This window comes from Melanostigma gelatinosum (genome assembly GCF_949748355.1).
Source record: "Melanostigma gelatinosum genome assembly, chromosome: 11".
In the NCBI taxonomy this organism is placed as follows: domain Eukaryota; kingdom Metazoa; phylum Chordata; class Actinopteri; order Perciformes; family Zoarcidae; genus Melanostigma; species Melanostigma gelatinosum.
In genome coordinates, this window is record NC_136644.1 from 2,285,241 (window position 1) to 2,306,212 (window position 20,972).

At 41.1% G+C, this 20,972-nt stretch overlaps 2 protein-coding genes across 2 annotated transcripts; one reads left to right on the forward strand and one right to left on the reverse strand.

Moving 5' to 3' along the window:
• Positions 1–238: 238 nt before the first annotated feature.
• Positions 239–19,100, reverse strand: slc2a15b (solute carrier family 2 member 15b; the record flags this gene model as incomplete). The annotated part of the gene is given in 10 exon segments (XM_079278575.1): positions 239–250; positions 668–793; positions 1,908–2,035; positions 3,240–3,315; positions 3,948–4,049; positions 4,512–4,524; positions 4,526–4,620; positions 7,419–7,649; positions 18,567–18,695; positions 19,056–19,100. Coding segments are annotated over 10 exon segments (957 nt in total).
• On the forward strand, positions 7,998–16,332 carry LOC306784350 (uncharacterized protein). Its single transcript, XM_079278282.1, has 11 exons — positions 7,998–8,255; positions 9,649–9,737; positions 9,977–10,126; positions 10,413–10,546; positions 10,723–10,859; positions 11,018–11,111; positions 11,699–11,816; positions 12,068–12,291; positions 12,437–12,608; positions 12,720–12,847; positions 13,002–16,332. The coding sequence occupies exons 2-11, from the start codon at positions 9,650–9,652 to the stop codon at positions 13,317–13,319; spliced, it is 1,563 nt and encodes a 520-aa protein (XP_079134408.1). The 5' UTR covers positions 7,998–8,255; position 9,649; the 3' UTR covers positions 13,320–16,332.
• Positions 19,101–20,972: the final 1,872 nt, after the last annotated feature.

Sequence of the window (20,972 nt, forward strand, 5' to 3'; positions counted from 1 at the left end):
TTGTGAATTAGATTAATGATATGTATTTCTGCTGTAATTGCAAATGGTGGTTTTTGTCATGTTTATGGTTGTTTTTGGGTTGGGGTTAGTGAGATACAGTAATGCCAGATAGTGATTTTTCTCTTTATTGTAATCTTCTTCGTATGGCGGCAACTTCCAGTTGTTGGTCGTCACCACAGCTGAATGAATGTGAAGTATATTGGCCCCAAACGAAACCCCCAAAGAGTGTTGTGGTGGCTCACAGGAGCACCTGATGGCGCAGCGGGGTAAACTAGCTTACTGCGTATGAATCCGTTTTGGGTTTCTTTGCTCTCATTTTTGTGTTTGTTGTGATTATGAGGCTTAATCAACAAAACAGCATACAGTTCAATACAGCAGGAAAACTCAGAAGACATTTGAACGTTTCTGCACGTCTTCATTTTATTTCCACTGTATTTTATGGTGTAAAACAGGCCGGTTAGAAAAACGACTGAACAAACTTGTGCAGCTACCTTGTCGTCATATATTGATAAATTATAGCTTTTCAACAAGCTTATGTGCATTGGACAAGACGTATGAAATGACCACAGCAGCCACAATACCAAACTCTCTTAAAATAGACACAAAATCCCAGAGTGAACGAAAGACGAAACCAACACAAGCTCAAGTTCTTGGTCAAGCTCTGCACCTTGAGCCGAACACTGTGAACGTAACAGTTACAGTTAGTTTTCTCGGGAATCACGAAGATGGTGTAGACGGCCACTCCCAAGCAGACCACACAGAAGATCAGGTAGCAGTAAGGACCTGTGGCGTTCTGGGGAGGAAGGACACACGAAGGCATGGTCACAGAAAATAAATACTCTTCTTACTTTCTTTACAAAGTGGTCATTGTTCAAGGAAAGTAAAAGGAAACAAAAAGTGTTCTCACTTTAAAACGACTAGTTTTGGTCAATAATAGACCTTTAGACAGAAACAGGGCGCAGGGAAGCTAATAAAAGCAGATGAATGTGAATTTGATTCAATCTAAGTTTGTAGTTTTTCTTATTCTGTACATTACTCTGTACTGTACTGTACTGATCAACTGCATTTGGTTGTTTCAGTACCTGTACTCTGGTCGGTGACAGTAAAGTTGAATCTAATCTAATCCCCAGTGTTGCCCGCTGCAGCTGAAACCATTTGGAGGAGCTGAGACTGAACAGAAACAGTGAAGTTGCCGCCTCCATAGAACTGAGGGGAGCTGCTTTGTTGGGCGATACTTGTCGTTGAGTTATCACACAAGTATGTAAGATGTTGTTCATTTGAAAAATATTGATTGGTGCAAGAAACGGAGGGAACTTGTGGTGAGACTTACACATCATAAAAACACAAGTCTGAGGCTTTGTTTCGTCTTTTTAATATTCTTGTTGTGCTATCAGAGCCGCAGTCAGATGTAAAGTTTTTTATCAATTTATTCGGTTTGATTATAGAACAAAGATCGTCCGCGATAGGACTTTAGCGCTGATGAGCACAAAGGCTGAAGGCGAGGGGAAGCTGCTAGCATAGGACAGCCCTGAAGCTGTTCTATTCACAGCTTCTCTGTTCAATTAAAACCTTCAAATAGCACATGATGCCCATGTGTGTTCATGCAGATGTACATCGTCACTCTCAACGGGGCACATCGTCGTCCTCTTTACTTTGTGTCTGTTGAACTAGACCCGCGCTGAGGACAAGGAGAGACGGCAAGGCCACTTTTAATTACTGGTTTTATTGGTATTTGGGGAGTCACCAACGAAGCCAGACAGCCCATATCACAACATATCACACGAGTCTGACGCAACAGACCCCGGATGCAAAGTCAAGATGATCTCGATGTTCACAATGCCAACTGTAGGCTTGAGATGCAAAATAAAGAAAACATTTGGGCACATGAGATTTGAGTTTGCTCTGACCTCCAGGGAGGGAAAGAGGAAGCCGATGGTGAAGTTGGACATCCAGTTGAGGCATCCGGCCACAGTGTAGGCAGCCGGTCGATGTGACTGCTTGAACAGCTCTGCAGTGATCGGGAAAGGCACTCCGGCTGCACGGAAGAGACAAAAAGGTTGTATTGTTTTAAGCCACACTTTTGACAACATGGTTCATCTATTGGCCTGATCTAACGAGGCATCGAGCTGTCATAATACAAATCACAGTTAACCACTCGGTGCACCTGCATGAATCCATCGGGTGTTGTGAAATTAACACCAGCATCTTCATCCATCAATTACTTCATCAATATTCCCACTCAGGGCTGTTCTTTGGCAGTCGTTCAAAATAAACAGAACAGCGACAGAACAAAATGATGAACATTCCTCGAGCCCCCGTTTGCTGTTATATTACACTGATATTTCTGCATGCACTTCATTACGTGTTCATTATCACTGAGTGATGATCATAGATTGATAAGAGAGGAGGACGTTTGTCAACTTGGCAAAAGTTCAACTCCGAACAGGAGAAGGAATCGCTTCGCCAGGACTTCAGCTCGTCGTTAGTGTGACATGCAGCATCTCTGAGATGTTGTCCGGGCTTTAAACACATAATTCTTCATTGTTAGAAGTGAAAGCTATGAAGGAGAAATATGCATTAGTAAAAGCTCTAATGATGAGCCTTCCGAACGATGTCCTCATTATCTGTTCACGATAATTGCAGAGAGGAAGGTTTATTATCGTCAAAACAATAACGAGGCCATAATTTGTCAACATCTGCGGTGTGTATGGGGGGCGTCGTTGTGCATGTGAGGTTTCGGCTGAAGGAAAGCGCTAGCTTATGAACAATGAGCCATTAAAAGTCTAATTGCAGCTGCAGAAATCCTCGTCCGCATGCCGAGGAATAGATTTTTGCCGCCTTGACGAATGGCGCTATGTAAACCAGATTCGTTCTAATTCATCATCCTCACAGGTCCACTCAACGCGGCTCCCAAAGTTGTAAACTATTGCCTCTTAATTCAGTTCACTCAGCTCATCCGGTGTACAAATGGCTGTGGGGATGGATGTAGTATTGCAGTTATGATTTCCTAATTTACAAGACTAATGAAATACAATATCTCTTCACAGTCAGAGGAGGAGTCGGGAAGAGGTGGTGGTGCTGATGGAGATTTGGTGCCTGCTGTTGTGCAAGCTTCCAGCAGGGAGCAGTGTTATCTTACGCACAGCTGGCAGCCCAACATCCAGTGTGGTTTCTATGGACTGGAGATGTTCTGTTTCTTTCATCAGGTGAGACGCAGAGAGGGTTTCTGAAGTGTTTACCTGGACCGATGCAGCGACCAGCAAGTATCCCGACAACGCAGCCCGCGCTGATGCAGCGCATGAAGGACAGCTGCGTCTGTGATTGGTCGAACACAAGTCAAGAGTCTGAAGCCACCAGTTGTAAACATCAGTACACAGTTTACAGGTTTTAATTATTCAATTGACTATATTAAATAATTCTGATTGTACGTCACATATTATGCACATAGAAGTAAACAGCTCTTTCTGTGGAAGTGATGGGACAAAAGTGTATTCAAATGGCCATCTGAAGCCAATATAAGGTGTCATGTGTTTGAGTCTGACAAATCCAGCGGGTATCAACCGAACGGTCCGGCAGTTTAGTACACGTTAAACAAAACTTTTATTCTAATTTAAAAGAAATCCACTCAATTTGTGTGACTCAGAACGCTGAAGCCTCACGTCAGCTTCAGATAAACTTTTAAAAACACAGAATGAGGACTGAACAGGAGAGAAGATTACAGCAAGCAAAACTGATTTCAATGTCTGTACAGTACGGGCACCTATTCTTACATGATGCTTCTCTGAAAAACAAAAAACAAACATGAATTCAACACAGTTTTCAGTTTCATTAAATGTTATTGTAAGTGTGTTAATGTCCTCAGCCCCATGTGCTGTGTGCCCTGCACCACAATCTGCAAGTTGATGTTCATGTATTCGTGATCAGCAGGGCATCAGATGACACTGTACCTGTAAGAGGACAGACACTGTGATGCCAGTACAGCAGAGACCCATGAAGAGGAAGCCGCCAATCATCAGAGGTCTTCTGCCCAGACGCTCGACAGTGAAACACTGCAAAACGGACAAAGAGGCGACGTCATCACGAAGACAGAAACAGGTGACTTTGTATCCTTTGATCATTAATTGCAGCTCATTCCATGTTTACTGGTGCACCATCGCCACATGCAGTATTTCAGTTCCACAATTTAATTATGACGAGATGGTTATGAGCGTGCACAATACGAGCACCCTGCATCTCAGCTCTGAGCTCAGCCTTTTGGAATTAATCAGTCCGTTTATCATCAGTTGATTGATCAAGTCTAGTAAAATGCTCATCACAAGTTCACGAAGCCAAAAGGTGATATATATATATATAAATATATTATTTATTCATTTACAATTATTCAAAATGGAGAAAAGCAACAAATCCACACATTGAATAAACCAAACAATTGTCTGTGTCAGCACCATATACAATAGTGTCATACTCGTGATATAATATTTCCATTTTGAAGTGCGAACATGTCTACTCACCCCCAGCATCCCAGATGACCTCGATGGCACCAGTTGCCACAGTCGTGTACTGAATATGAGATTCTGGGATTCCTGCGTTCTTAAAAATGTCATTTGTATAGAACCAGATCTGAAATTGAAAGTGACATGAAGCTTATTAATATGTCACACCACACACACACACACACACACACACGCACGCACGCACACACACACACACACACACACACACACACACACACACACACACACACACACACACAAATGCTTTGAAACTCAAAGTTTGTCTTTTCTTTTTTTTTCCGAGGAGCCAAAAAGTCGCTCTGCTTATTTGGCGTTTCCTCGTGATTCATCATAGTAATCATTATCATCACGCCGACCATCACTCATGCATTTGAGATACAGCGTTTCATCAGTACGGACTTCTGACAAGTGCTCCCCTTGAAATTAATTTGTGTATTCTCATTAATCACACTTTGCTGATGCAACATCCATCATTGATGAGGTGTGGACAAGATGGTGATTGGTGCGCTTGAATGCTGTCTTGCTGATTTAGTAACCGTACATACATGCTACTTCATCACCGTTGCAGCACTGATGTGGGCACACACACACACACACACACACACACACCTATAACTAGGCAGAGAACATACACAAACTATTTGAAAAAGAATTGGGACCAGTCGTATGGTTTTAAACACATACATTTTCTTGGAAAATGACATTCTAATGGGCTGAAATTCTTCCTCGCTAAACTGAAATCTACTTTTACGGCTTAACAATCAATGGAAATCTTATCGAAATGTCCGACTGCTGTTTTAAATAATTGTTAAAGGCAAAATGTGAGTCAACGTATTATTTAAAATTAAATATTGTTGGGCTGCAGAGATGTCCTGGCCTACACATCATATTCAATAGATATAGAAACACATATTTGGCACTGAAACATATGACACCATAATCTACTCATATGTTGTTCAATGAAAATAAAAACCATAATATCTAATACTGCATATCAAAAATGCATTATCAGTCAAAATAATCAGAGTTAGATATTTTTTCAAGATGTTTAAGGCCTACATTAATAACAGAAATCCTGTGTTATTTCAGATTAGATATTTTGCGCTTGACTGGTGACTCTGAAGACTATTTACATCCATGCTCGGAATAAAGATCCTCTCTCCTTCCTGTGGTCTTCTTCACGCATCCATCCAGTTATATGCGAGATAAGCAGGAAGCAGAGCAGCCCATGGCATATTTCCCTCTGAGACTTCCTCCAGCTCATACACACCAAACCCGAGCTGGTTCTGCACCAGCTGACTGATGTCGTCCCTCTGGTGCATCTCGGTGTACAACAAGGTCTTCTTCCAATTACACAGCCAGAGGGAGGCGCCTCGAGGGCACTCTGCACCTGTCTGAAGCATCCAGTCCTTGAAGCTCTGAGGTCTTCCTGGGTCATTTCGTTTCTCGCACTGTTTGAGTATGAGTTGTGTAACGCTGTAACTTATTCAGGTCACTACCTCAGTGATGGTCAGAAGGACGACTGGCCTCTGAATCAAGAGTCTTGTTTCGTAGGCACGCTATAAGGCCAGGGTAAGTATAAGAGGTGCTTTATCTGTGTAACAACAGGCACACAGATATATACGTTTTATTCACATGTTCTATGCACAAACAGCAAGATTTGAGCACGTATGTTAGCACAAAGGGTGAAGGTCTACTGAGTTCAGAGCAAAAGTACAAGCAGCATGCACACAATATACTGAAGTAGAAATATATACGAAGACACGATCATTTCTACCTTTACATGCCTGAACTCCTTCACTTCCTACCAGCTTCCCATGTTCTGCCTGAAATGAACCAGACACCTTAAGCCAGCTCGAGGACCTTGATGACCGCCGTCAAGTATTACAGTCCGCTACAGGACAAAAGGACAACATCATCAGCACAACTGCGGAAATACCACTTTAACACCACTAAACGTGACCGTTACCTCGATAAACTATCCTTGAAAAAAAGAGAGGGAATCAAGTGCAATGAGTTTCACGTCATGTCAACAAATCTCTCACTGTCAGTGTTTTGGATTCAATGAATGAATGACTAGAAAATCCACTCAGTGTTTCCCTCAAATGTGACCTGAAGCATCTTTACCTGCCTAAACATTTCCATTTTTCCTGCATGTATATCTATCTTCAATTCCTGAAGCCAGAAGCATGTTGCCCTCAACTTTTAAATATTGTTTGGTTGCCTCTTTCTCATTTAGATGAGAAACGATCAAACACAATGACTCAGGGAACATGTGGTCTCTGTTCTCTTCTTGATGGAAGAGTATTTCTGTTCATGTGGAAGGACCCACTGCCACCAGCATACTGACAGTCGGTGACGGGGTCCTGCTGCATTACATTAGTTGGTATTTGTCGTGTGTACTTATCTGTTGATAAAAAAGACCTTCAAGAAAGAAAGAAATCTTCGGATCAAGCTCATTTTTACTTTAAACAAAATGTTTGATTTAGCATTTTGTGTTACAGATTTATTGCACGCATGGATTCGTCTGTATGTTTCAAGTTTGACTCAGCGGGGTCCCCCCCCCCCCCTGCTGGGAAATGGTACTAGCATGTGGGCCAGCATGCACAGAGCTCCCATCCACATGGAGAAATGAGCGTAAGGATGTGTCTGACTGTGCGTGTGGATGGGAGGACCTTCTCGCGTAACAGAGAGGACCAGGAGATAATGAGGCGTGGTCCTGTTGGCCCCCTGCTCAGTCACTCAGTGGCTGCATGTGGGACTGTGATGTATGGACAGGAGGAGGTGCACAGCTGGGAACTGCAGCAACATGAGCTCTCACTCTCACATAATAACTACACCGTCTTTGCACAACACAAACAAAGACAGAAAGGACAACGGGCCCACAGTGCTTTTCACACTCACCGCATCGATGCCAGACAGCTGCATGCCGATGTTGACCACCGCGATGGTGATGACCTGCCATCGAACAGAGCGGCCCCTGAGCAGGCCCCTCACGGGGATGGTCTGGATGGAGGACAGAGAGCGCTGCTCCTCCTGCATCTCATCAACCGCCGCCTGGATGTTTCCTCTCGGACGGTACCACTTCAGCGCTAACAAGACAGAAAGAAAAGCTTTGACCGGTCCCGACAGAAACTTAAAAACCCAACAGGAAACATTCATCTTCGTGCTGTGAAGTTCATTTATTATTAGACACGACAATCAAGAACTGCAGCTTGTTTAGAGAAATGAAGACGGTCTTTACTCCATATGATCGAACATAACGAGCTGATTTGGTAACAAAGAGTCCACTTTCTAACCTGCGATGGTGGCGATGGTGGCAGGTTAGAAAGTGGATCATTTCTTCCAATAAATTCTGTTTTGCCGTAAAACATACATCTATTTGAATTTGCACCCCCCCCTCACTCCAATGGACCCGGAGCAAAAAAATGGCGGCCCTCAAATTTGACACCACACAGGAAAAACGGGAGAGTAATTTTTCCGGAGTTACAATTATTTTCCACTGAAGGAGTCATATTTAATCATTTTGGAGTGTAATTACTTCCAGTAGCCAGTAGAGTGTGAGTAAATATTCAGAATAAAATCTATTGGAGTAAAACAGCGTGACCACGCCCACAACGGTTCCTTAAGTTTCGTTTCTGCCGCCATGACACCTCTCGCTACACTGGAATGAGCTGACGTTTTATGGAACGGAAGGGCTGAAGTGAGGAACAGAAGACGGCATTTGAAATAACATGTCAGGTAAGGTCATTCGTTTTGGTTAACTTCATGTGTGTAAGGTACATTGTGTAGCAACATTGCAGCTAACCTAACGTTACTTCACTATTTGCATTGTCAGATATGAGCCGTAGCTTCTGATTGTTCGCGTTAGCAGATGCTAACGGTAGCTTCTAACGTTTTCACATAACTTAGTCACAGTCAAACGTTAGCTTCTAACGCATTAACATCAATTCGCAAAATATTTGGTGGTTTATGGACATATTAACGTCGACACACCTGGATTAAAGTCTCAATAAAGTAGTATTAGCTATCATCAGTAGCCAGCGGACTTCACTGAGCAGGTGCATGTGTGTTTTATTCTGTGTAGAGGGGCTGTCTTTTGCTGCAGTTAGTTGGTGCAACAGGTACATTTTACTGTGAAAATGGCTATGTAGAATTTGCAGTTTGTTGGCGTCAACACGTGTATTTTACTCAGAAAGGAGCTGTTAACGACCGTTTTAAGCTGCATTTGTTGGCGCTAACCTGTGTATTTTACTCTGAAAAGAGCTGTTAAAAACCGTTTTAAACGGACTGTTTCTAGCTGCGTTTGTGGGCGCTAACACGTGTATTTTACTCTGAAAAGAGCTGTTAACGACTGTTTTAAGCAACTGTTTCCGGCTGCGTTTGTTTGCGCTAACACGTGTATTTGACTCTGAAAAGAGCTGTTAACGACTGTTTTAAGCAACTGTTTCCGGCTGCGTTTGTTTGCGCTAACACGTGTATTTGACTCTGAAAAGAGCTGTTAATGACTGTTGGACTGTTTCTAGCTGCGTTTGTTGCCGCCAACACGTGTATTTGACTCTGAAAAGAGCTGTGTTGATGGACTGTGTTTCGCTGCAGTTCATCAGCACCCTGGTCGATGCAACATGTGTGTTATACTTTGAAAAAATGCACTTCACTCTGTTGACTGCTAAAACTAGCTGGGCTTGACATTGGCACGGGCCACTCGCGAAGTGCGGGTAGAATTCCGCAGCATAAGCTGATTGATCTGTTGCACTGTGGCATGCTAGAGACGGCCAAGTCGGAGACAACCAGGTGAAGTAGACATTGTTCAAGATGAGACAACTGGTTACATTTCTGATGATGTGTTCACGCCAAACGCAGTAGATTACATACAAAGTCTATGCACAGCCACTATGAGACTGGAGTGACGCGAATTGGCGATTCAAGCGAATGAACAGGTCCCTTTAGTACAGCGTAATAAAGACGTGCTTAAAATGTCCCTCGTTTTTATAATGAAATAGTTTACCCTTGTGGAGACCTACTATTAGTCCATGCATCATGTCTTTCTAATGTTGGCTTACTGTGGTATTACTAATGTTGGCAGTCAGCTGTTTCTGATAATGAAACTAATTTAATTGTTTTTGTCATGAAGGATGCAAGCTGTAAGAGTGAAGTACAGAGATCGTCAGAAGTACATTTGTTATGAGGGGCAACTAACCTTCAAATCATTTTTGGATTGTGGTGAGTGAAAAATATTGCACACACTAACCTGTGGAACAATACACTTGGGATGTCACTCTATGTTTTGCATACCTGAAAGTCTTTTCCCTGGAATAGCAAAGGTCTGCATGGAACACTGTCAGTTTTGGGATTACAATGTTCAAGTGAAGATGGCCTTCTGATTGCTGTCTGTTATGTTTTTCTGCAAATACACAACCGATTCATCACTAAGCTTGTCCCTTGGTATTTTGTCTTCACAGTTGCCAAGAAATTTGACCTTCCAACCTTGGACTTAAAAGTCTATGATGAATCAAAGACCGAAGTTGATGAGGAGGTGTTTGAGTTTCTACTAAAGAAACAAGACATTGGTGTGCTGGAGATTTGTCTACCCCAAGACCCAAATCTTGAGGGTTAGTTACTTATTAGCTTATAACTTCATATTTATCTGTACGGCTTGGTCAATCTAACATGTTTTGAATATGCAAGACAATTTAATATATCTGAGTTGGGGTTTTTTAAAATCTTATTTAGATATTTTGAAATCATCTCTGCTCACCCTTTCCACAATTTCTGGAACTGTTGTGGGCATGATACAATGTGAAATATTTGCATTCCTCTAATAATGGATGTGTGCACTTATATTGTCTTATAGTCACATTGTTAATCACATTAGTTCAATGTTAATATGATTTCTAGATTCTTTGAGCTCCCCTTCATGCTCCTCCTTTGCAAGCTTCAGTGGAGACAATGAGAGGGACTCGGACGACACCACTATATTGCAGCATAGTCCTGCTACAAGACAAAGAGATGAGGGAAGTCATCTAGCTCAGGTAAGCTCTGCAGTTTCCCTTGCATCCTTTCTGAAGGTTTAAAAAAAATGCCAAGGTTGAATGGTAAATGGCTGAATAACTGAAGTTGTAAAATTGTGGCCATTCTGTTTGATAATACTTGATGTCATTATTGTTTTAAACGTTTCATTGTGTTCATTTTTGTTCTTCCCACTTAGATGATTGAAGACATCCTGAAGAACAAACCTGGAGGAGAGAGGATCATGAATGAGTATGCCCGAACAAAAAGCCTAACGGATGCCAGAAGACGTGATATGGTCAAGATATTGGTCGCACATATGACAAGTGAACATGGGTATGTTGTCATGTTGTTATTATTACATACCTGCACTCCTAATACACATGTGTGTCTTGAATTGACACAGTACAACACCCCTCTTTTAGCAGGTGGAATTTACACATCAATACTTTTGATTGGAGCACATATAGTAAAGTCTGTGTGTTTGTGTGTAGGACAAGTCCTTCAAGGCGCGTTAAAGAGGACTACGCAAGGGGCATCACTACCTTGTACCCATACCTGGCCGATCCTAGGAGCAAGTTAGGCTATGTAAGTACATTAAAACGTCTAACTTATTTACTTTTCACTTGCTTGGAATGTAAATATTTCAACTGCTGTTTTACAGATGGGTAGTGTTTTTATTTCAAATAAAGATCTGTAAACATTACTGCATGGCAACAAGGGCTGTCACTTTTTGAACATTTGTTTGAATGTAATTAACATTCAAACTCTAATGACTCATTTGAATAAAAAATGTACAGTCTATATCCACAGCTGACTGTTTAACGTAGTTTACTTTGTCACCCAACAGAGGGCGCTCTAACGTATTGCGTGTCATTTCATATTTGTTCGAGTGTTATTTTTGGAAAAGGTGACAGCCCTAATGGCCACCATCTCTGCCTTCCCCGTAAGTTGAACTCTGGCGGTGTTAAAGCTCAGTTTACTTTCGCACCGCAAGGGTTAGCCCATTAACAAGACACAACACTAACCGTGTAATACAATAACCTCTGTTTTTCAAAATAACTGTCATTAGAAAGAAAGGCCTCATCACAATACTAGGAAATATGATAGTTTTTGGGGAAAGATTAAACTATTTCAACTTGTTCAATCAAACTGAATAACCCTTTTTACTTTAGGAGCATTATTACAATGCAGAAGATGGGAGTGGGTATCTGGCATGGAGACTGAAATTTGTTCAGAAGGAAGCATCGGAGGGAAAAAAGAAGACCTGCAGTCAGTCACAAACACTAACTGGTATGTGTGAAGTCTAATTCATAATGCATGATGAGGGAATAATCATATAATGTATATATATATATATATATATATATATATATATATATATATATATATATATATATATATATATATCCTATTTTTCTTCTGGAGACGTAAGTGCCTGCATGGCCATCCTTGCAGAGTTTTCCAAGCCTTATTTCTTATATCTTAGGACATAATATCATATACTAACCCAGTAATTGATAAAAGTGCCACCACTATTACAGGTGGTCCAAAAGCAGAAAGAGACTCATTCAGAGTGGAAAACGGGCTAACCACAGAAAGCCTGTGCTGCGAGGCCATTGCGCTTATGAAGCATACAGCTGATGAAGCAACTGTGAAGGAGAAGATGAAGCAGACCTTTACCTATCGCCAAGACATGGTTCATGACCCAGTGAAGTCCTCTGAACTATTCACAGCGTTTCCAAGATTCCTGGACATGGCAGGACTGGTATGTGAACGTTCTACTGCCACTGTCATGACAATATTATTTCTGTTCTACAATAGCCTGGGTAGGGTTGTAAGATCTGTCATGACCATGGTGCTACACCATAATGTTTACTGTTCTGTTTTGACCAATTCTATCTTGTCTGCAGATTGACCAAGACTTTGGTCTGATGTTTGGGGATGCTGCTACTACAAAGTTCCTGGAGAGATGGCCTACTATCTACAAACAGAAAGTCCTCGAACAAAGCCGTGGCCTCACACAGACAGCCGATCTTCAAGACCTGGTTCAAAATGCTGAATGCACAACAGACGTGGAAAATGGTATGCTAAAAGTTAAGGATCATAGTTATGGAAGAGAGAATAGTTTTTGAATGAAAAATGGATTGACTGTTCGCTTGTAGTAAATGCTTGTTTATGAATTTTTACTTCCAGGATGGGACAGTGACATGTCATCCATTTTGGTTCTTGTCCACCTTCTACCACCATCACCACATGGCCGCAAGAGACCAGGAAAACTCTCAGCCAGACAAGCCAGTGACCGTCTTGTGAAATTCATTAAGGTGAGGTTACAGTTCAATTAAACTGGAAAATCGTCACTGTTCTGTCCCCTTTTCTAAACCTTTCAATCCTCTTTTTAAGATTATGGTCAATTAAGACATTTCCTTAAACTGACTAATTTTATAGCTGACTAATTCATTATTTTTTCTGTCACAGACTGGGATGAGCATCCAGGGGCATCTGGACGGCATCGTGGAAAGCCTTCAACCATACCTGCTAGCTGTGGGGACCCAGAAGAGTCTGATTCACAAATACTTCATTGTGATTGACAAGCATGCAATACCTTGTAAGTCACCAGACACACTTGCCTGTTTTGATGAGCTTTTCAAAGCTCATTTTGTCTTTGGTACTTCGTACAACCAGGATCTGGTAAATGTGTACAACTTCTTGCAAACCACGATCTTTGAAATCGATGTTGATACCACTAAGGTGAATCCAAGGGTTGCAGAGTTGAGGGCTCGGATGCTGCATTGAGTTGATACGAAGATGTTTTGTTTTATTTGCAAAATCCCCCAGGCAAACACCAATTCCCTGACAAAACACTTGAAGTTGATCCACGGACTTTGTTCAGGAAAGACCCTTCGTCTTAAATGTGGTCAGGCTGGTTGTTCACTAGTTTATGGCACTTTTTCTGGGTTTCGAAAGCATCTAAATAAAGCACATGAACCTTGTTCTGATCCTGGTGAAGGCCCATCTACATCTGAAGATTTAGCAGCAAGTAATTTTGATGACTTGCCAGCAAGAAGTTCACCTTCTGACTCAGTCCTTCTCAAAAGGAGTCTTGTAGACAGCTGCGCTGCAACAGTAGCCGAACTTAAAGTGGCAGGCGTAAGTGAAACAACTGTTAACTCTTTGGTAATTTCGATGGAAGAGATTGTTGACGATATCCATAATCAAGCAAAAGAATCTGTGAAGAAGTGTCTATCTTTACAGGAGCCTATCAAAAGCGACATTGAGAGCAAAATTGATCAGTGTTTCGAAAAAATGGAAAATCCCTATGGTGTATTAAATTCTGAGAGTAAAAGAAGGCAGTATTTTACAGAGAAGTGGGGAAGGGTAGACTTAGTTGAATATGTTCTTGGTACAAGATTTGATACCCTACGCAATCGCACCACTGGAACTTATGATCAGGTTGTTGTCACTGATAAATTAGTTTACATCCCTATTTTGAAAACTTTACAATTTATTTATCAACATCCTAACATAAAAGAGATGATGCAGACTTCAAGTTCAGGAGAAAATCTTCATGACTTGTGCGATGGAGATCTTTTCAAGAGTCATGATCTATTTTCAAAACAGAAGCATGCCATTCTGATTCAGCTTTTTTATGATGATTTTGAAACTGCAAATCCTTTAGGCTCAAAACGGGGAATACATAAATTAGGTGCACTCTATTTCACCTTGCGGAATTTTTCTCCCAAGTACAACTCAAATCTGCTTAATATTCATTTGGTCGCTTTATTTCATGCCCAAGATGTTAAAACATATGGCTTTTCTAAAATACTTGATCCACTTATGCAGGATATTAAAATACTTGAGAAGGATGGAATTCGGGTCCCCTTGTATGATCAGCCAGTGTATGGAACTATTGTCCAAGTTACAGGTGACAACCTTGGTCTTCACAGTTTGTTTGGTTTTGTTGAATCATTCAGTGCCAGATATTGTTGCCGCTTCTGTCTTGCTGAGAAAGAAGACTTTCAGACTGAGTTTAATGAAGATTCACCCAAGATAGTTTTGCGAACTCGCGCACTTCATGCGGAACATTGCCAAATGATGGAGACAAATCCCACTCTTCCCTATGTGATGGGCGTTAAACGTTCTTGCATTCTAAATTCCTTGCAATATTTCAATACATGTGAAAACTTCTCTGTCGATATTATGCACGATATCTTGGAGGGAGTGGCACAATATGAAATGAAACTTCTATTACTGCACTTGAAAGATAAGTACACAACATTAAAAGAAATAGACTGTAGAATTAGGAGTTTTAACTATGGCTATATGGAGCAAAACAACAAACCTCCTACAGTTAAGTTAAGGGAGGACTCAAATGACTTGGGGTTGAATGCAATCCAATCCTGGTGTTTACTTCGCAATCTACCACTTATCTTTGGAGACTTGGTTTGTCCAAATGATCAACACTGGTATTTGCTACTGCTTTTGCTTCAAATTGTAAACATTGTATTTTCACCAAAGTTATCAAAGGGTATTACTATTTTTTTGAAACACTTAATCGTGGAACACCACAGGTTGTTCAAGCATTTGTTTCCAAACAAAAGGCTGCTACCAAAACATCATTTTATGGTGCATTACCCTATGTGTATTCTTAAAATTGGACCACTTTTGCATAGTTGGTGCATGCGCTATGAAGCAAAGCATCATTTCTTTAAGAAACAATTAAAAAGCTTCAAAAATATCACTAAAACTTTGGCCAAGAAACACCAAAATCAAATAGCATACAGGTGGCAGACATTTGATCCCAATGAAGTGATAATTGGTCCAGGTAATATGGTAGCTTTAAATGTGCTAGACTGGGGCTATGAGATAGCTGAGACTATTCAGGTACCAATTGACACCAAGGTTTTAAATATTAGATGGGCCAAACACCATGGAAATATGTATCGGACGGGTTTAGTCGTTTGTCTGAAGGTTCATTGTGAGATGCCAGTTTTTCACAAAATCCACCATGTAGTTCTGAAAGATGAGAGGTTATTGTTTGTTACATTTGCCCTGCAAACAGTGTGTCTTGATGAGCATTTTAATGCATATAAAGTTGTGTGCACAAAAGACGGACCTCATGTAGTTGATGTGAAAGAGATTTTCTGTTATAAAGCATTTGATGTACAAATGTCATACAGGTGTGATGATGCAAGTTTGTTTATTGTGCCATACTGTTTCCTATGATGTCATAGTGAAAAGGCCAAAGTGTTCCAAAGGTCCAAAATGTATTCTGTAAAATATGTATGGATACATTGCACATTTGTAATACAAAATAATAAATTGTGCTTTGGTAAATACTGATATCTGATTTATTTAACTTGTTGGGTTTAATGATAACCTTCCAGAGTAAGTTCTCTCAGGTTTTAATCATAATTTAGTTCTCTATGGAGTGTAATTTAGTTCTATATGGAGTGGAATATAGTTCTATATGGAGTGGAATATAGTTCTATATGGAGTGGAATGTAGTTCTATATGGAGTGGAATATAGTTCTATATGGAGTGGAATGTAGTTCTATATGGAGTGGAATGTAGTTCTATGTGGAGTGGAATGTAGTTCTATATGGAGTGGAATGTAGTTCTATGTGGAGTGGAATGTAGTTCTATGTGGAGTGGAATAGTTCTAAGTTGAGTAAAATGGCAGTAGAGTTGTTTTCATTTTATGCTACATAGAGTAAATTATCATCATCTAGAGTTAAATACAAACACTGAATAGAGTAAAAAATACTCTGAATCATTAACTCTGAGGCAAGAGTAGATTTTACTCTATATAGACTGGGACCAAATGTTGTATTTTATTGAGTAAAATTTTATTCAATTTGAGTAAAATTTACTCCGACAAATTTACTGTGCACCATCACATGAGTAACTATTTCCAACAGTGCCACACTTCCAAATGTCAACATTTGTCTTGCCATTTGCACAGCGCCGCTGCACTCGGGCATGGGATGAAGAGACGTTTGAATCAGCGGGAGAGGCGGCCATATTGAGTAGACGGGAAGCTCATCGAGCCCCCACAGTCAAAGTCAAATCAAATTTGACGATTAGGGATCATAAACTGCGTGCTTGATAAAATGACTGTGGCTGTTCTTGTGGTGTGACAGAAATTGACAGTAAGGGCCAACAACATCCCTCAGATTTCATTCAGCTTCATCTGACAGCGCTCCGCTGAGATGTCCTGGAGAACCTATTACATTAAACCCAATTCATCTCAAGAGACACAATTCAGTCACTGTCTGCCAAACAAGACATCAGAAAGCGGAAACGGGACGGAAAAAAGAAGAGTTTAATTAGTGTGAGTAGTTTTAGTGTTAATACTGATCAACGGATTAAAAGATGAATCGTTTTGATTGTTAAGATAGTGTCGACGCAGAGTGATCATTTGAAGGACTGGCCCTGAGGGAGGTCAGTGATGAAACGAAGGGAGTGACGTTAATCCGTCAATTTGTAATGGAACTCTGGGCAGTGTGCCTCCAATTTGTCCAAGAATGTCTCCAACGCGTGCGGGGTACTGTACAAACTGGCACTCTCTGTACAGTTGTGACACATAGCTGACGCGTTTACTGTTCACAATCATCACGTTGCAACAGCCTGATGCCGGTTCAGACAGAATTAATTGAGGTTACCTGCAGAATCCAGGGATTCTACCTTTAGTTAGTTGCCAACTGGAGTTTGAGCACCACAGCTTGGTGCACGATATTACTTTATTGTCATAAGCAGTTATTATTCTGTCCCTTGAACAACACTCTCACAGCAGGAGTCCCGTTGTTTCCTGTTCTCCTCTGTTCGTTTACTGCAGCGGCTTAATGCTGCGAAGTAACGAGTGGTTCTGATCTCGTGTAACCTTATTCAAAGAAGATCTGTTCCATGCAGATGTTAAATAGCAGAGGAGAAGGAGCTCTGGTCAGAGGAGCACTCTGTATCAGCCTGTATACCTCAATGTTAGCCAGCCTTTGCTTCGTGTTGTGCTTTGAGTCACATGGCGTCACGACCAATTAACAGAAGAAGAATAAAAGACAAACAGGCGATGAAGAAAGTCATGAGAACAACGACCGTGACTTCCTCGCTGCAAACAGATGCTGATTTCTCCCGTCAACTACGAAGCCAAAAGTACACTTCAAGGCCAACACATTTCAATTAACACGAAATGATTTAAAAGATTTAAAAGTGTTACTGCGACTCTAAACACTTCATCTCTCCTCCTTTGCTACGGCCGTTTACCTGAAACAAACAGCTGAATCAGAAACAACTTGAATTCTCTTGTCACGTAATCTGCTTACCAAGACACACAAAGGTAAAAACTCAACTCACCGCCAAATCAACCTCCTGTCACACCGAACGTTTTATTTGGAGCGCACCGGCATAAATAATGTCACATGACACACAGCAGTCAGTGAATCCCACGAAGGACGCTGAAGTCACATGGACCGTGGTTAAAGGTTTGACCTCACCACAGTAGGAGCAGTTTGGAATACTGTGTGACAATGATCATGTGTCTGTAATTGAACAAGCTGCAGAGTTCAAGTTAAATCTACGTGTTGTGTGCGAGAGGTCACATTTACGGAGAATTATCCCCCAAATCTGCCCCTCAGCTTTAGGTTGAGTTTCAGCGCATTGTTTGGCTGCTTTGGTTCACATTCAACGCTCTCGTAGTGTTGCTTTCAGTGAACAAGCTCTAAAAACCCACCAAACAGACACAGTTAGCTGGTGAACGATGTGGTGCATTCAGCAGCTAAAGCGACATATATTTCCCCTCAGCAGATGGTGGAGACCAAAAAAAGAGCTCAGAGAGTGAATGTGAGAGTGAACATGACTTGAATACAATCTGATCTTTACGATGTTCATCTACAAAAGTCATGCATAGCGGATAAGGAGTGTATCCATTCATTCATTCTTGGAATATTTGGATCTCTCGGGTTAAGAGTGAAACTATTTTAATACTTGGGTGGATGGTGACCAGAGTGGTGAGTAACACGATGTTGATGGTGCGGTGGGGACACAAACCTGTGCAGGAGAGTTGACGACTGGCAAATTGTAGCCGTAGAGGATGGAGCTGCCGAACGAGGCCAGGAAAGCCACCGCCAGCAGAGATGATGAGATGATGATGAGATGATGAGATGATGAGATAAGATGCTGAAGGGAGGATGGCGAGAGAAAGTCAGAGAGTCAGAAAAGCTTCACAAAACAATATCCAGAGGCCTGAGATTACAGAAATGAGTTATTGACATGACTTGGGTATAAACGGAAAGGGTTTTTTCTGAAAGGGATTTTCAAAATGCAAAATAGATAGATAGATAGATAGATAGATAGATAGATAGATAGATAGATAGATAGATAGATAGATAGATAGATAGATAGATAGATAGATAGATAGATAGATAGATAGATAGATAGATAGATAGATAGATAGATAGATAGATAGATAGATAGATAGATAGATAGATAGATATTATATCTTCATGTCAATCATCTCTACACATACACAAAACTCACCGCGCTGGGTTTTCCATTGTTTTCCACAAGTAGTTCCTCCGCCATTTAAGTGATGAATAATGACTCCCCCTGTGTGCTCTGCTCGTCTGGGATGAGAAGCAGCTCGTCCGCGCAACTTTTCAAACTCGTCACTCCCCATTTGTAGTTTCCAGACGCGCTCGTGGGGCAGAGAGGAGGCGCGTCGTGTTGACGGGCGGAATTAACAAGCTTGTCAAACTCCCGATCTCCAATCACCGAGGCGCATCGCAGAGCAGGCCCGCCCCAGCCGTGAGTCGTTTTCCCCGGTCCATCAGCGATCACATGAGGCAAGTGGTTCCATCCTGCGTCCCAAAGTGCCCACAGTTCTTATTAAATAGCCTCTGACTAATATCCAGGGGCGTTTCCAGCATTAGTAAACATTAGGGGCATGGCTCAGACTCGGGGGCACCTTCACCGATAGAAGGCGGAGAATCTCAACACTTTGTTGTTGAAGATTTAACAATGAACTTTGATATCTCAATTAAATTACTTGACCGTATAAGATAAGACTACAGTATTAAGTGCTGAAATAAAAACACTGATGAAGATCATGAACTTTAATTGAAATGGCACCGCCCATGTGGTGCTTATCTTATCTTCTTTGTGCCAAATTTAAAGGAAAATAAAATAATGTGGACATTTCTAAGTGCAGGTTTTATTTGCTTGCTTAAATAATAACAATAACAACAACAATAATAATAACGCTTATAATGATAATAACCATAGTTATAATAATAAAAATAATAATAATATTGACGTATCATTGCCAACATCTTTTAGATGTGATTTTATTTCCTCACCGGCTCATCTAAATCCACCTCGTCCTCCTGATTCATAAAAACACCCTCGCTGTATAATTCAGCAGAAAATCATAACCTTCACCAATGAACTGGCTACTTGTTTATCGTGATAATTATCATCAAATAAATGTGTATCTTATTGTATTGAGATTATGTTAAAGTGCATCATAGTAGCCAATTACACACATCTGGTCTGGTCCCCTCTTCATGGGCTTTGGTCACAGTGTCTCCTGCTTCCATATGATTTCATCGTCAAACGTTTTAGTTCTTATTAAAGCCTTGTGACCTCTTGAGGTGAAAAGAGAGTGCACAGCAATAGGATACATATTCAAATATAATAAAAAATGATTTCATGTGTAAAATCAGTGCAGTTCCTTCCTCACGGTTATATGACAACTGAAGTCCTCAAACACATGATGTAGATCTGCTTTACGCTGCCGCCATCAACTTTCTCCTCCTTGCTGCTACTTGCTGCTATTACCAACACTTTACGTGAGCAGTGTCCTCGTGTAGCCTGTAGTGAACCTTCAGACTCGTGCACCCAACTTTAACCCAACGAGCAAAGTTGAGACGATCATGCAACTCAAACGGTTTGTGTCATATGACTCCGACTGTGGAATGTCTGCGGCGTCATGCTGTGCTTGTGTAAAAAATCAATGATGCTGCGAAGATGGACACAACTCACAGGGCCAACACAACAAAAGCAGAGAAGTACGAACGCTTCTGTGCCGTGACATGAAATATTCTGAGAACGGGAAGAACGGACACGGAGGAAAGACCTGCTGTTTCCCAAAGTATGACGATCACTTTATTATGTGAACGTGTATTGCATGCTAATGCAACTAAATGTTTTGTAATACATACAGACTGAAGAGTAGAAACATCTCACATTCACAAACTATGACCTCAAAAATCACAAATCAGTCACATTTTGATAGAGATTTGAAAGTCAGTGATGAGTGATGGGAGCTGGCTGGTTGGGTCGAATGTGAGCAGTACTGGTTGGCACGTGTGCATATGTGTAATGTACATAATAAGCTGAACGATGCTAAAATGCTTTGAGTGGAATTCGGGTTAGAACAGCAAAAGATGAAGAAGA